The sequence below is a fragment of the Pangasianodon hypophthalmus genome, chromosome 20 (genome assembly GCF_027358585.1).
Source record: "Pangasianodon hypophthalmus isolate fPanHyp1 chromosome 20, fPanHyp1.pri, whole genome shotgun sequence".
NCBI lineage: Eukaryota > Metazoa > Chordata > Actinopteri > Siluriformes > Pangasiidae > Pangasianodon > Pangasianodon hypophthalmus.
In genome coordinates, this window is record NC_069729.1 from 6,669,055 (window position 1) to 6,685,051 (window position 15,997).

Below are 15,997 nucleotides of genomic sequence, written 5' to 3' on the forward strand. Positions count from 1 at the left end.
TTATTTCAAGACAAATAATTCATCGTTGCGTTTATGACATGTCTGCACATGCACAGGTATAAACCTTTTTTTCTTTCTGGCTCTTTTAACTGCAGTCTTGATCGCTGGTGTGCATGAATAACTGCAGGCCTCCGCTTGGCCGCTATGCACCCAAGACCCTTAAACTGGGCTTTTGAAGCCTCTGGGAGTGAGAATTGATCATTTTCTTAGTTGAGGATGCTCTTTTGTGTGCGATATGTACAGTACGCAGAGATGCATGATTATCTGAGCTCACCACACACCACGCTGAGGCTTAAGGGACGTACATGTTGACAAAAAGCCACACTGATAACACTGATAGTATTGATTTCCTTTTCACAGCTGTAGGGATGTCTAGATCTTTTCCAGCTATATAGCCTCCATTTGTATCTTGCATGTGGAGGATCCTAGGGCTCAGAACAGGCTTAACATGATAACATCTTGTGTTGACTATTTCCCGAGAGAGGCCTGGTATGTGTCTGATTAAGAATGAAGTGCACACTGCCTGCTAATCAGTCAGACCCAAATGCTATCATTCAGTCACCTTTGTCAAGCTGAATGGTGATTTCAGCTGTGGTATGTGAGATGAGATCAAGGTCTTAAAAGTAATATTTCTCATAAAGGATATTCAGCACATATATCAGACAGAACTTGGCCCTTGGGGATACTTTACCTGCCCCTATTGAAATTCCGGTGTGCATCCTACCTTTTACTGAGCCTGTGGGCTGTTTTACAGACCTATTTGGTATGCTGTTAACATTGATATTCAGAAGAATGGATTGCACTGCTCTGCTGATGAAGCAGATCTGATTTCTGCCCCAAAGACCATGCCATTTTTCACTAACATCTAGCAGAGTAATATGGCATTTTCCACGATCAGGGTGCATTGAAGTGGGTCAGATCGGCCTACATTTGCCTATTAGAGGCAGAGATGGAATGTCAGGTTTCTGTTGCTTTTGCACCATGTGACATGATAAGAAATAATTTTTTAATAAGCCTTCAGAACATAGTGAAGTGCAAAGTATATGATTTAGATCAGTGCTTTTCAACCTGAGAATGAGATACTGAGAAAGGTGGGTGGGCATCATGTTTCATCTCTCCATTTCTACCTGTAAAATGAACACTAAATATGACTTTATCAGCCAGATTTATGTATCATCATTTATTTACTGAATTTTCTAATTCTTTGAATATGAAACAGTTAAAATGTGATTAAGAAATAGAACACAAGAGGGAGTGCATTACATGAATATGTGAAGATCTATGGCTCTCGCTTTTGGCTTGTGACTGCAACCAAATCACGGCCATGATGTTATTCCCATAACACATGATCACAAGCATTATATTGCTTTTTATACAACAGTGTACAAAGTAAGGAAAGAAGTAAAGAAACAAAGAACATTGATTCAAATATCTGTTTTTAATATTGTCCATTTCTTCCACCACAATATAGTCCCACCACAAGGGATTTGCTGCTATGCAATAAAGTAGAAGAAAAAATAAGTAGAATGTGGTGAGCCTGTAAACTAGTGGCTACTCTGTAATCTTACAAACAAAGATGGCATATGCAGTGTCACTTTTGGGCTGATATCAGCAGAAAATTCTAGCTTGGATATCAGAGGGGGAAAAAAGCATGAAACCGATCTTGTTCTACAACAAATCTAGACAGAAATGCATTATGTAATGTAAAGCAAAATTAAGTTGGCCACGCAATGATAACAGTAACCACCTAAGTTACCACAACAACAGGCTTTTTTGTAAATCATGCCTATAGTTATGTATTTCATCCTGTAGGGTTACAGAGTAATTTTAAGAGTAATTAAACATGGTCCATGTTAAAGCTGGAAAATGTTGGATTTAAAAAGAAAAATGAAAAAGTAGTATCATGCTATCACTAGTTACTATTTAATAGTTCATAGATTAAATGATTAATCATAAAATGTGCAGCATTTGATTATATCAAGAAACTAATTGCAAATAACCATTGCGTTTACCAACTTTATACATACATACACACACACATACATACATATATATAAGTTTGTGGAATCTACTGATTAACTGTGATTAAATCTGGTAACTGTGATTAGCCGTATATGTAATACTTGTAACAGATATACAGGCTCCTATTTGTGAAGATCTGAATGAGCAGCTCCTTCTGTAATCAGTGTGAACCCTTTGTGAAGCTGCAGTATAGATTAGGTAGGCCTATTTTCTCTGAGTACCAGTGTGTACTACAGTGTTACAGCTGTAATTGCATTTTTTACATTGGTTGGGTCGGGTCTGTCTTGTTGTTGGCTGTGGAAGCTTTTGTGATTGGTCATTTGACCTGTGAGTTATAAAAGGCTGGAAAAAATCTCATTAAGTTGTGGGGTGGTGTTTGGCCATGTGTTGATCCCTATATACTTCTATTATTGACTATATCTTCCCCTATAGAGTGGCTTTTTTCTCCATCTATGGAACTGGTAATGTGGACGGGGGGGAGGGGGTAGTGGATGTGAGGGTGCAAATCTTGCATGCATACTAACTACCTGATCATGGTCAAAGTGGTTTAAGTAGGCATTTCAATCTCTTGATCTCTTTTCCCCAATGTTTCCAGGGGCATAGTGGTAGGTTTCACATTTAATTTAAAAAGAAACCATGCCCACTTCAGATTCAAATGCAAATACAGATACTGATATGAACATTTGGAACAATAAACAGATACAGGAACAGATAGAGACAGTGGCCTTGCATTACATCCCTCCATAATAATCTCTATTTCATGCTTCATTAATTTTAAAACCTTGTCATCGAGGAACCCTGGCCAACAAAACGTGTCTGTATTTGATGATAAAAATAGACACAGTCTGCACCATTAAAACCTACGAGCATGTCATTTGCAGTCTGCAGGCTGCCCAGGCAACAGCAACACCATGTCGACTAACTGTAGCCCAGATAACAGACCTGGTATTCTAAGGATGTTTGATTAGATTTGCCAGTTCCTGTCCCACTAATCTCCACTGCACTAAGAGGTTGCAGTGTGCACAACATGCTCTCCTCTTAAAAGCTATTGTACAATTTGTTGTATCACTCACAAAATGCTTTGAGAAGACATGTTTTCTTAATGGCTTTGAGGGAGAAACATAGAGCTGATACTGAATTGGTTTATTCAGAGGAAGAATAAATGAATTGTTGTTTTCTAGACTTACTGAATGCACAAATCTTGCCAACTTGTTTTTTGTGTCAAGTCTGTGGCAGACTTTACTTCTGCATAAATCTTTTATAAAGCAAAGCAGGAGAACTTGTGCAAAGTTTAGAAAAACTCATAAGGTGACATTAGAGGTTGTATATAGTCTGACTTTGTTTCTACATGAAAGAGAAAATAGTTAATTATCATTAATTTGGGTTGCTACTCTATTTTAGTAATTTGGTAACACTTGTTTACAACTACATCTGACCTTTATATGTTAATAAATAATAAAATACTCTGAATAAAAAAAAATCTTTTTTTAAAGCAATGCTGGAGTATTTATTGAAGCCTTATGTCAAAAATTGTGAGGTAACATTAGAGATATTATGTAATGTGACTTTCACTTTGTATGCAAGAAAAGAGAGAATAATTATTGGCAGTCTGTTCAAGACTATTTGTGACTATTTTTTAAAATCCTTATTTTTTTTATAAAAAATATTTGTAAATCTTTGTGACATCTCTATGATTATCACTTAATTGCATTGCTCAAAACAACAAGCTCTTGTTCAGAAGAAGGATGGCAGTCCAATTCTAGATTTGACTTTTACTTTTCATATACTAAGCTTGTCAGATGTAGTCCAAGCCATGCAACCTCAGGACTGGTTCATGTCGGTAGACCTGTGCAGTGCTTAGTTTCATTTCCCCATTGCCCCAGAACACAAATGATTTTTTAAGTTTGCTTTCCAAAGACAGGTGTTCCACTTAAAGTTCTACTCTTTGGTCTCTCTCTGGTACCACAGATGTTTTTTAGATGTATGCAAGTGTCCTCGTCTCCCCAGATGGCCAGTACAATTTGGGACATTTCTAGACTCCTTGCACACATAACAGCATTCGGTCTGATGGTGAACTCAGAAAAGAACTACCTATCACTGAAACAGGCCACACCATTAATTCACTTAAGTCACCTGTTTATGTGTGACAGACATTATTATGCTTGCCAATCAGATTGAGCCAGGCTTCTGTTGGGGATGTTAGGACTGATGATGGCAGATGCTGTTATAATTAGCCTAGGTTTGCTGGAGCTCTTTTCAAAAGTGGTTTATCAGTCTACAGAATGTCGCAAAAAGAAACATGTCTTTGTCTCAGTGAGAAGGATCCAGGCGCTAGCTTGCTGGTGATTCAAGGTTTTTCTAACAAAAGGGGTCTGCTTGGGAGAGTTCGTCTTATGGGTACTGAGATGTCACCACATGTAGGTTCACTCAGACAACACCGTCAAGTGGCTCTCTACACCTTGCATCGAATCTCTACAGGTTGACACAGATGGCAAACCTCACTGAGAGCAACTCATCTACCACGTGTGCAGCAGAAATAATTTTGAGACATTTTTAAAATTTACAGAAGCAATGTTTATGAACATCATCTGATGGCCCAATATAAGTATCCTTCTAATAACATATAACTTTTGAGATAAGCATGAAGTATTAAAGATACATAGGTCTAGAACTGTGTAACAATAATGATAATAGTTGGTCCTTTTCTTTTCTCTCTTTCCTTTAAAGACCACTACATAAAAAACTAACATTAGCCTAACATTAATCATCCATCATTGCTTTAATTTTTAAAAATGTTTTATTAAGGCCTAATGTAGGTACCGTTTATTCAAAGTGCTACCAAAACTTCTGTAACTTTTATTTTATTGTAATATTCCTGGTAAATATCTTGATGATTTCTCATACTCTTGTTGTCTATGCCTGGAAATGTAAAAACTGACTATCAGGGGCATATTCTTTATAAAAATAAAATATTATTTCAAATAAATTATGTCCTTGAAACCCAGACACTGAGAAGAAAGACAGTATAAAATTGGTAACCTTTAGCAGAACACAGTGAGAGGAAGATTGTTCTGGAAAGCTGAGTATGTAAGGCCAGGATATGTAAGGCAGTTCAAATGTATTTGATTCTGTCTTTCCAGGAAGAAAAACAGGCAAGCAAGAAGCAAAAACAGAAGTCATTGGTGGACAATTTGATTTTTCACACTCCCACAAGCAATTTTACCAGTAATCAATGTGGCCCTTATACTTTAAACAGGAAATAGTGTGATAGCTTTTGCTGTGTTTGCCACTCATCTGTTGACTGGCTATGGCAGTCATCAGAGAAATGTTTTCAGCCTTATGTCCTTGAGCATACTGTATTGAGGGAAGAGAGAAGGCGCAGTGAGTTAGTGAGGTGTGTTTCCTATAAACTGCCTCATGCATGAAACGGTTGGCAGGAGCAGTCTTCCAAGACAAAGAAACAGCCACCATATTTTCAAACCATACAAGTGCAGATTACATTCAGAAATATATTATGCTGTCTGGCATGATTAGCAGTATTATGTCTATGTGTATTAAGTCTATTATGAGTTCCCTTTTGAGTCTGGTTCCTCTCAAGGTTTTTTCCTCATGCCATCTCAGGGGGTTTTTCCTTGCAGTTGTTGCTTCTGGCTTGCTCATTAGGCACCTAAATCTCCTGCAAAGATGCTTTGTGACAATGTCTATTGTTAAAAGTGCTGAACATGCAAATTATCTTGACATAAATTACACTTCTGTCTTCTTCATTTTGGTTTAGTGGTATGCAAACTTTTGCAAGTTGTAGTTTGTTCTCTTTAGGTGAAATAAATGATGCAGAATGGTGTCCATACTCATAATAATGTACAGAACCTCTCTAATATAACTTATATCCTAATCAGTACAACATATAGACACTAGGCTTTAGTGTGAAGTCTGTTTGCAGGCTTCATTATACTCTTTCACTGTGTGAAATGTCAGAGAAAACACCAGGTTCACTGTAATGAGGCTCGCTTTCTCCTGGTGGGATTACACAAAAGGGCTGTAGCTTTTTCAATAGGCCTTTAGATTTTTCTGCTGCGTTGCAGTCATTAAAATGCAAAGAACATAGTGCAGTTTTCTAATATACAAAGAATATGCATATGAACATCAGCTCAGATGTACTTTGTTATTTTTTTTTGGCAGGATAGTGCAACCATGCAGTTTTGTGCCAATAAGCTGGACAAGAAGGACTTCTTTGGGAAGTCGGATCCCTTTATGGTGTTCTACAGAAGTAATGAAGATGGAACGTAAGTTTACTCTTGTACTTGAAAGTGTTAAAAACAGCACAGAAAAAAAGTATTTTAAATGATGTCTAAATGCTCCAGGCCCAGGTATTTGTGATGCCTTATTTAATGCTTTATTTATTCATGTTTTCCCCCATTATCCAGACATGTAAAACCCCATGCTAAACCTCCAAAACACACAGCGGCACTTCTGAACCTACTGCCCCAACATGCTTTTATTCTGAGGAGCACAAAATATAACGTAGCATCTCATGTAATGGATGTCGCTTTTCAGAAAGAAGAAAAACATGTTGTCCAGTCTGTACATTACCCAGTTGAGTGCACTTCATGGCTCCATCATGGTCTACTCTTACCTCACATTTCTGCAGTCCATCATTTACAAAACTATAGTAGAGTTTTGTCATATACAGAATGCAGTCTGAAAATTAGGAGGAAAAAACACTCAGTCCCTGACTTACTAAGATCCATAATAACACAATAACATGCTAATTTGTGTGTGCAGTGGGATAAATTGTGCTCTTTTAAAAACTGTTTGAAATAAGATATGAATAAATGAATAAAAGAGTGTTGAAAAAAGAGTGCATTATGTTAATAAGGAAAATGTTAATGAAAATCTTTTCAAAGACTAAGTAAATCTTTTCAAAGACTACTAAGTATGGACTTTATTTTCAAAGACTCTTTTCTAAATGCTGTTGGTGACTTTCAGGTTGCATTGCAGGATAGACATTGCCATATATTTTGCAACAGGGGCATCGCCAGATATTTTTCAACGGGGTGGCCAGGTTAGAGCCAATGACGTTATCGGGGTGGCAGTCTACATTGGGACTAAATACTTATCCAGCCATAGAAAATGACATAAAGTGGCCCCACCTATCTGTGTATGGCCTGATTAGGATCTCCATTGGACATAAAATGCATAAATGTCACAGCTAAAATTCCCTTGGGCTATATCTTATGAAGTACACTAGCATTACGAATGCAGTATATTAGCTAATGGTAACTAATATCGAACTGAATACATCCAATGTTATACCTCCATATAATTAATATCCTTAAACTAAGAAAAACTTTGGCCAGTGTTTCTTTACTTGTTTGTTTGTTGTGGTCAGTGGGGTCAGGGCATTGTTCACTTGTGCTAGCTAAGCTATCTTTTTTCTTGCATAACATTACACTCATCGACAGTCCTCACCAATGGATAATGACATTGTAGTGAGTGTTCCCATTATTATTCAGAGTAGCCTATCACAGTGAGATGGGCACCTCTTAGCTATGTCCATAAAGTAGAAAGGGCCCGAAATACATATTCATTTGCTCATATAAAACACACTGATGCTGATAGTAAATCAGTTGCAACATTTTTTTGTGGGTGTTGTCAAGTTTGCATGTGATTTTAGTAATGCAAACCTTTAGTAAATCAGGGCCACAGTCTAACTAAATAGATGCTGGGTTTTAATAGTTTACATTTGATTGAGTTTTATTTAGTTAATTTAGCACTGGTCAAATTAAGAAGCTAATACCAGACAGTGAAATTCTTCAGCACACATCACAATGAGACTCTGCTATTTAATTATTTTTAATTTGCAACTTTGAAGGAGTCATTCATGGAAAAGGAAATGTTAATGCTGCTAATAAGAGAAGCAGATGAGAGCTAATTAGCATTACAGAAATGAGGTCATTCTAGCTATTACACTATCTCAGCCACACATATTTTCAGGTATAGTATTCAGTTATGATCAGCAGACCAGAAGGTAGACTACTACCCATGATGTCAGTTGGCACTAATTTAACAAGAAGAAACATTCAGCTACATTCTTTAACATCTTCACTAATCATTAGACACTCATTTGTTGAACACATTCCCATATGGCTTGTTAGGTGTGGACTTCTGAATGTAAATTCAGCAGTCAGCTGATGCCCTGCTATGTGTTGTAGTTTATTTCTGAGTAATAAAACGCCTCCACTGACTTGTTACCTTCCTTCTCTCTGTCAAGGTTCACCATCTGCCATAAGACAGAGGTGGTGAAGAACACCCTCAATCCAGTTTGGCAGTCTTTTACCATCCCAGTGAGAGCGCTCTGCAATGGGGATTATGACCGGTAAGATTCCTATACCACTGTACCACATGGAGGTGCTTCCTCGAGGTGAAGCCCCAGCTAGCCTTGAATAATCTCTACAGCTTTCATGTGTATGGCCTTTAATCTCTGGAGAGCTGTTCATCAACAGCTGTGGCATCAGAGGCATTGCTGCCAGATGGGCGCTTTTCCATGCAACTGGACTTCTTTTGGTTGGATTTTGCAAGAAAAAAAGATATGCTTGGGCAGGTTCACAGATTTTGGACTGGTTTGACATTTGTTGTATACACAACCTATATTGAATTGAATTAGAAATGCAAGTAAAACCTAATCATCCATCAATACATTTATTGACAAATTTATTTGCTCCTGCCAAGAGGAGCTACAGTTTGTGACATCTTTCTGAAGCTTATTGTAGCATTACTATGAGTCAGTGAATTCAGTCTGAAGTCAAGTCACTCTGGGGTGGTGTATGTCTTTCTAATCTCCAAGCAACAACTTGGTGGATTCGAAGTTGTCACAAATATTTCCAGTGGGTAGTTCTTGTCATGCCTCGCATTACTGCTGCTTCTCTGCATCATCACGATTTGTTGGCCAAGAGTACTGGGCAGGTGTAACTCTTGGTACCTAGTTCAAATAAAGTCTTAGTGCTGTTGCGTGCATATTATTATAATTTTGTAGTGTTAAAGCTGTGAGTTGTATACTGTTGTCACTGACATGTTGGGAAACACATTCTCTGCTGCCTGATCAGCCTTAGTGCAGAAGTGTGAACAGTTTGTTATTATTATTTTTTTTTTGTTAAAGCTGCTCTGTTGTATTGTTCTCACCTCCTGTTTCTTGTATCTCACACTCAGCTTTTGGTATGCTTGAGCAAGAAATACTGGGCTTGAAACTATCACACCAATCTGGCAAAACACTTACCAAGGGACCCAAGGGACTTCAGAATTGTTTTCTATTTTAGCTCTCACCACACCTCGGATTGGTAACTACTGCTAAAGAAATCTGACACTTCTTCCATAGGTAGTTCAAGACTAATTTGGCCAAGTGGCTCCAGGAACAGTTTTGAGAAGTTAAACTAGGTAACTTTTTATGATTTGGGTAAAAGCCCATCACACTCATGTTGAAAAAATAGTTTAGCACAGAGAATGTTTTAGGAGAGAGGCTGTGAGATGGAGAAGTGCAAACCAACAAGCTTGTGGCAATAATCAGGACAGATGTTGAAGCTTAGTGTTTCGGTAAATTGGCACTGCAGCAGTGTGCCAGGACTTCCGGAAGGTGTGTATCTGTGTGTGTTATACTGCTTTTGGAAAACTGATTATTTTTAAGAAACTTCACCCTTATTTATTCTTATGCAAAAAAAATTCCAAAGGACCAATTAAACACCATTTTGAGGGTAATGAAAATGTAGGTATGCAACAAAATTGGTAAAACATTCACAGAATATTCCTCTGGTGAAAATCCATAGCAGGGATAAGATCACAGATATACCAGTCAGATTCAGATCTCGCCGTGATGACCCAAAATCTGATGAGATATGTTTAGCAAAATCCATCCACATATCTTTTCTTTATCACACTACACCAAGCAGTGCTCCATCATCCACTCATGACACTCAGGTCTCTGTTGTCAGTAGTAAGTGCAGTGTTGGCAAGGACAGCATGCATTTTACTTTTTCTAGAAATAGAGCTAGCTAAGCCATCAAAAACAGGAAAAGAGCGCACACTGATCCAAGAAAAAAAAAATAGCACCACGGGGGAGTAAGTGGGACCCCTTTTACTAACATACTAACATTAAAAAAATTACAGTCCCATGGCTATCATCAGACCTGTCGAGGAGCTACAGCACCTGCTATTTCTAGTCTAATAGGATTAAAAGCATCATCCATCAACCATCATCTGCTTCTCCATGTTTTTTTATTTACGTCTTGATTAAGTGGAAACATTGGCATTAAAATATTATTTTTTTCCCTTCAGACTTCAGATGAACAGCAGAAGTAATTGGCTTTATTTTTATCATCCATTAAACAAAAATGAAGTTATTGTATGACAATGTCAATTAACATATTTTGAATATATTACACACAGAGTCTCAGAGATGGAAATGAACAAGTGTGTGGTTGAAACCTTTTCAATCTGCAAATATTATCTCAGTGGTAATGCCTGCAGTTGTCCATTTTGGTTTAAGGTCAGAACAATGGTCTTGATAGTTAATGTGCCAGTACCCCTCCAATGCCTTTATCCCACTCCTGCCCTCCCTTTATTCATTCAGTGTTCCCTCCCTCCCTTCCTTGTGAGATAGATGGGTTGAAAACATTGTCTATTTCTGTTCATCTGCTGGGATTGTTGATTGACAGCTGCCTTGGGGATTGTCTTGACAACAGTTCCTTGTTGGTGTCAGAAAAAAAGGCATTCAGGTGACTGAGGCTTTGAAAAGGTGCTGACTCAATACCTTTGAAGATAACAAATTGCGGAGGACGTGGCCACCTACGCATCTGGATGTGGGGGGAGTGTATTTTTGGCTTCTTTCTTCTCCACAGTTCTTGTGTGATGTTTCTTGTTTCTTGCTCTATTTGCAATTTTATGATGTGCCGCAGTTAGGGTTGGGTATAAAGTTTTGACAGTTCCTGGCATAAAAGTAGTGTGGAAAGTTGGAAAGTAGAAGAGTAAAAAAAAAAAAACACACACACTTCATGAATCCTCCAAGAGCATTTGTAGGTGGGAAACAATTTTGTTTGATTTTGATTCAGCCAGTGATGGTTTAAGGTTCAGAGGTCGCAAGAAATGTAACAACTCTCATTAGGCTAACTCAGCAACAACATTTTGAAGGCACTAGCAAAGCATGCCAAGTCGATTTCACTAAGAATGCTCTTTCACACTTCTGAAGAGCTCATCCAAAACTTTACAAGGATTTTTTCAGCTCATTTTTTTTTAGCAATCATGGCAACCTTAAAAAAAAGGAATGCAACAATAAGCAATGTTTTTGGTAAACAATCTTAATGACTTGCGAGTGCGTTCTGTATCAACTGTGACCAAAAAGGCCTGAAATGAAACATAATGTAAATGAGCTTAGTTACTCATTGCGTAAGATGCTTTCTTAAACAGTGTATGAGTCTTGCTTACACTAATGAGCTTATTTAGGGGAATGTGTGTTTCACCCTCATTAATATGTGCAGGTGGCCACATTTTCCCCACAGTCTTGTCAGTGTGAGATGCAGAGCAGAAACACCTGCTGAGTGATGTAAGTCCCCCACTTCCTACACCCGTGTCTATTGGTGTGAATGTAACTGATGACTTAACTGAGGCCCTGCAATGCAACAAGCCAATTAAAGTTGCTGCTGACGATGACATTCCCTAACAAGTTTTTTGATTGTTAAAGTAAAACGAGTGAGTAAGCACAATGACCAGCCAAGGTCGAAATGTGTTGTAGCTGAATAGCCTCATTTACATCAAAATCTACCTGTCAGTGAATATTTTAGGGGTCCAAGCACCTAAATATTATTCTGAGTCTGTCATAAAATGCTATGGTGGGAAAAGATAAAAGACATAAAAACACAAAATTTGGCAGGAGGATACAGAATCTTCCCTGATACTTAAGCCAGTGGCAGACCTGCAACAGCCTGATGGTGTTCTTATAGCACACACTTTTTGTCACCTCAACACTGGAAATGGCATTGCTTTCAACATCTCGTAACACAGAACAACTCCCAGACCACAGAACGGCCTACAAATATGGCTGCCGTGGACTACACCCAACCACCACCACAGAAACTGTCATGTTCACGTTCACCATCTTACTGATCACGCACAACTGTGTGCAACTATAGCCACACAGTATATAAGGACTCACCTTGATTGTGTAGAATATGCTCAGTGTCACATACCTGGCTATACTAAGCCTTTTTTTTGATTCAGTGCTATGTGTTTATTGCGTTTATGGTTATGACTACGTTTCTGGTTTCTGTCTTTGTCTCTCGCCCAAGTATCGTTGTTTGTACATCGCGTGCTTTCTGCCTCTTTGTTGACTTTGACTCTGCTTATGGTTTTGGATTTGTTTGCTTTTGGAAGAATAAAGAAACTTAACCTGCAACTGTCGCCATCTCCACCACCTGACACTTTTACATGGACTACAAATTAAATTGCGTCATATGCATATGTTTTTCAATAACACACAATAATTTACTGTGTAGCTCTTTAATTTTCACAACTGTTCTATCTTTCAGAACGATTAAGGTCGAGGTGTATGACTGGGATCGAGATGGAAGGTTAGTCACCAATTCATTTGTTCCTATAACCATAATAATTTGTCAAGCGCAATAGAAATGGCTCAATGTCTTGCATGACGATGGATCATCTACTATTTTATGGATATTGGATTCTGAACCCTGTATTCTTTTTTTTTAACTGTCAGTCACGATTTTATTGGCGAATTCACCACCAGTTACCGAGAGCTAGCCCGAGGTCAGAGCCAGTTCAACGTGTATGAGGTAAGTTCCTTTACAAATGCCTTAAACCATCCCATCAATAATAATGAATTCAAGTATATTTTATTTGTATAGCAAATTTGACAACAGAAATTTGCAAAGCACATTTATGAGATCTAGATATAAATTTAGATCCCTAATGAGCAAGGCAGAGTCAACAATGGCAAGCAAAAAAATTCCTGTGATTAAGTAAGGATGAAACCCTGAGATGAAAAAGACAATATTTAAAAACGATCACATTCATATCAGGAACAGCTTAATATTTCCATACGTGAATATTCTTATACATCTTCCCACACACCAGGAAACAGGGTTCATTAGCATTCCTGCAGGTGAAATCTCCTGGATTGAGAATTAATCTATTATTATGGGATTTAAATCGTTGGTGAGGATTTTGCTGTCTGCATTTATGTCAGATTATCCATTGCCTTAAGGATTGTTGAGTGCAATGCAACCAATTTGTATAGCATTTATAGTGGTGGTAATCTGGGATAAGCTATAAGATATAAAACTTTGAAATGAATAATGAATTATATGAACAATAATGAACACATTAATGATATTTTCTCCTTGGATCCTGGATGTAAAAAGCTAGCAGGTGGCCGGTCTCACTTTGCTTTTCACTTTGTGTGGATATCAGCATTTTACCTCTATCACTCTTTGTGCATCTGCAGACACCAGCCTCTGCCACATCCATCTTGCTAAATTGTCAATAATATGGATGACCTGGCCACTATTGCCCTAACTATCTCTCCCAGAATCACAGTACATATGGAGTCAAACTTTGTGTGCACTGCTTCCCTGAGCTCTTTTCATTATGTGATCCTGCATGTGAAATAGAGATAGGGTGCTGAGATAGGAAAACAAAGTGGTTAAAGTGGGGAGAGATAGAGGAAGAAAATTGCACACAGATTATTCATTGCCTCACTGTAATTCTGCTAGCTTGGGACTGAATAATTCCATGTGACACCATAATCACCTGAACTGTTGGCTAACGTCCGGTTTTACAACCTAACTACATTTTCTACAAAAGAAGCGATTTCATATGGAAGTCCTGAACTGCAGGTTGTGTATGCAAGTTCTGTCTTTATTTTGACGTAATAATTTGTTATTTCAAGATATTATGTCATTATTATGAGTTATTTCGAGATATTATGTCGTTATTTCGACTTTTGACTATTAATGAATTGAATATTATATTTCCGTATGCTGTTTCCCAGACCCTAAGCCAGATATTGCCAGATAACGGAAATCAGTAACGACATAGCAATGTGTTTTTCAGAACTTGCTGTTCAGGGCTTCTGTAATTTCATGATAATATTTTCTGAAAAATATTACACTGTATAAAAAAAATATCTATTATGTGCCACTTGGGCATCTTCCACCCAATCTGATGTGTGTGTGAGCGTATTTAGACTTGGCTCCTGAATGGTTTCTCCATCCTGGTTTGTAGGTGGTGAATCCAAAGAAGAAGATGAAAAAGAAGAAATACATCAATTCTGGCACAGTGAGTTCAATACACACATACACATACACACACACACACAGACACTCACGGTGTGATGGTTTCTTTCGTTCATTTATATTAAAATAAAACAAAAGACACATCCTCTGCCTGCAAAAACACAAGCTTTTCAGATGAATTGCTATCTCCTTTCACACCCCCGCTAATTAAGTGAGTAAAAATAAATAACAATTGGGTGATTTTTGCAGCTGCGTGGAGACAATGTTACCCTTTGACACTTCCTTAGAAAATATAGTATTTAAGTCTGTTCACCATATTAAACAGATGGTGAAGGTTAGAGGCGATGAATAACCTCTGAAATGAGGAGGAGGGGGGTATGGAATCCGTGAGTGATTCTGACAGTGGACACAAAAGCAGGAACTTGTATCTTAGAGTTCATGTGACATCAACCCGTTACCCAGACTGATGACTGCACCACAGACGCCTCATTTCCTGTCTTCTGCATCACGAACTCATCCTGGCAACTTTGACTAACTTCAGCTGCTTTGCTCGCTCTCATCACTCACTGTCTTGTTCATGGACGCACAAAAGTAATATTGCAGGCAATTTTTGATATGAGAACATAATCCACTATCGCATTACAGAAAAGGAATAAAAAAGGCACTAAAAAGGAAACAACAGAGCTTAACGTTCTCAGGCACAATGGATTCTTGGTATGTGGATTTTTGGGATGTATCCCGAAGTGGTGTGATGATGTTACCACCACAAAGTTATAATACATATAACACAAAGTCGCAAAGTGTTTTATTCCCCTTATAACATAGTAATTTGTCAACCTTTACATTTTTTATTTATTTGTTTGTGATATGTTGTACATTTTAACCATTTTTAGCTACATTCAATGCTAGCAGTAGATCCTTTAAGTTGCAAGATGGGGCCTCCATGGATCGAACTTGTTTGTCCAGCACATCTAACTCAGTTGGGGAATTTGGAGGCCAGGTCAACACCTTGAACTCTTTGTCATGTTCCTCAAACCATTCCTGTTTTTGCAGTGTGAAAGAGGTCAGTTTTTGCAGTGTGAAAGAGGTCACTGCCATTAGAGAATACAGCGGCCATGAAGGGGTGTACTTGGTCTGCAACAATGTTTAGGTAGGTACATATCAAAGTAACATCCACGTGAATGCCAGGATCCAAGGTTTCCCAGCAGAACATTGCCCAGAGTATCACACTGCCTCTGCTGGCTTGCCTCTTCCCTGGGTAAGTGATGCACATACACCAGGTCATCCAAATAATTTTAAAAGAAAACGTGATTCATCAGACCAGGCCACCTTCTTCCATTGCTTGAATCCATGGACCCAACCTGCCTTGTGTCAACAGTCCAAGCTGGTGGAAGTGGTGTAATGGTGTGGGGAATGTTGTCTTGGCATACTTTGGGCCCGTTAATACCAATCAATCATCGCTTGCATGCCACAGCCTATTTGACATTGTTGCTGACCATGTGCATCCCTTCGTGGCCACAGTTTACCCATCTTCTAACGACTACTTCCAGCATGATAACGCACCATGTCACAAAGCAAAGGTCGTCTCAAATTGGTTTCATAAACATGACAATGAGTTCAATGTTCTTCAGTGGCCTTCCCAGTTACTGGATCTGAATCCAATAGAACATCTTTACGAT

At 38.3% G+C, this 15,997-nt stretch overlaps 1 protein-coding gene across 3 annotated transcripts in view; it reads left to right on the forward strand.

Annotated features, from left to right (window-relative positions):
- The window catches only part of cpne5b (copine Vb), a 119,840-nt gene that overhangs the window by 70,463 nt on the left and 33,380 nt on the right, over positions 1 to 15,997 (forward strand). For all 3 annotated transcript variants that reach the window (XR_003403967.3, XM_026935734.3, XM_026935735.3), the window contains 5 exons: positions 6,202 to 6,305; positions 8,294 to 8,398; positions 12,594 to 12,635; positions 12,782 to 12,857; positions 14,308 to 14,361. Coding sequence is in view for 2 of the 3 variants with exons in the window: in XM_026935734.3 (XP_026791535.1) it covers positions 6,202 to 6,305; positions 8,294 to 8,398; positions 12,594 to 12,635; positions 12,782 to 12,857; positions 14,308 to 14,361 (381 nt within the window). In the remaining variant the exon portion in view is untranslated. The remainder of the gene's footprint in view (positions 1 to 6,201; positions 6,306 to 8,293; positions 8,399 to 12,593; positions 12,636 to 12,781; positions 12,858 to 14,307; positions 14,362 to 15,997) is intronic.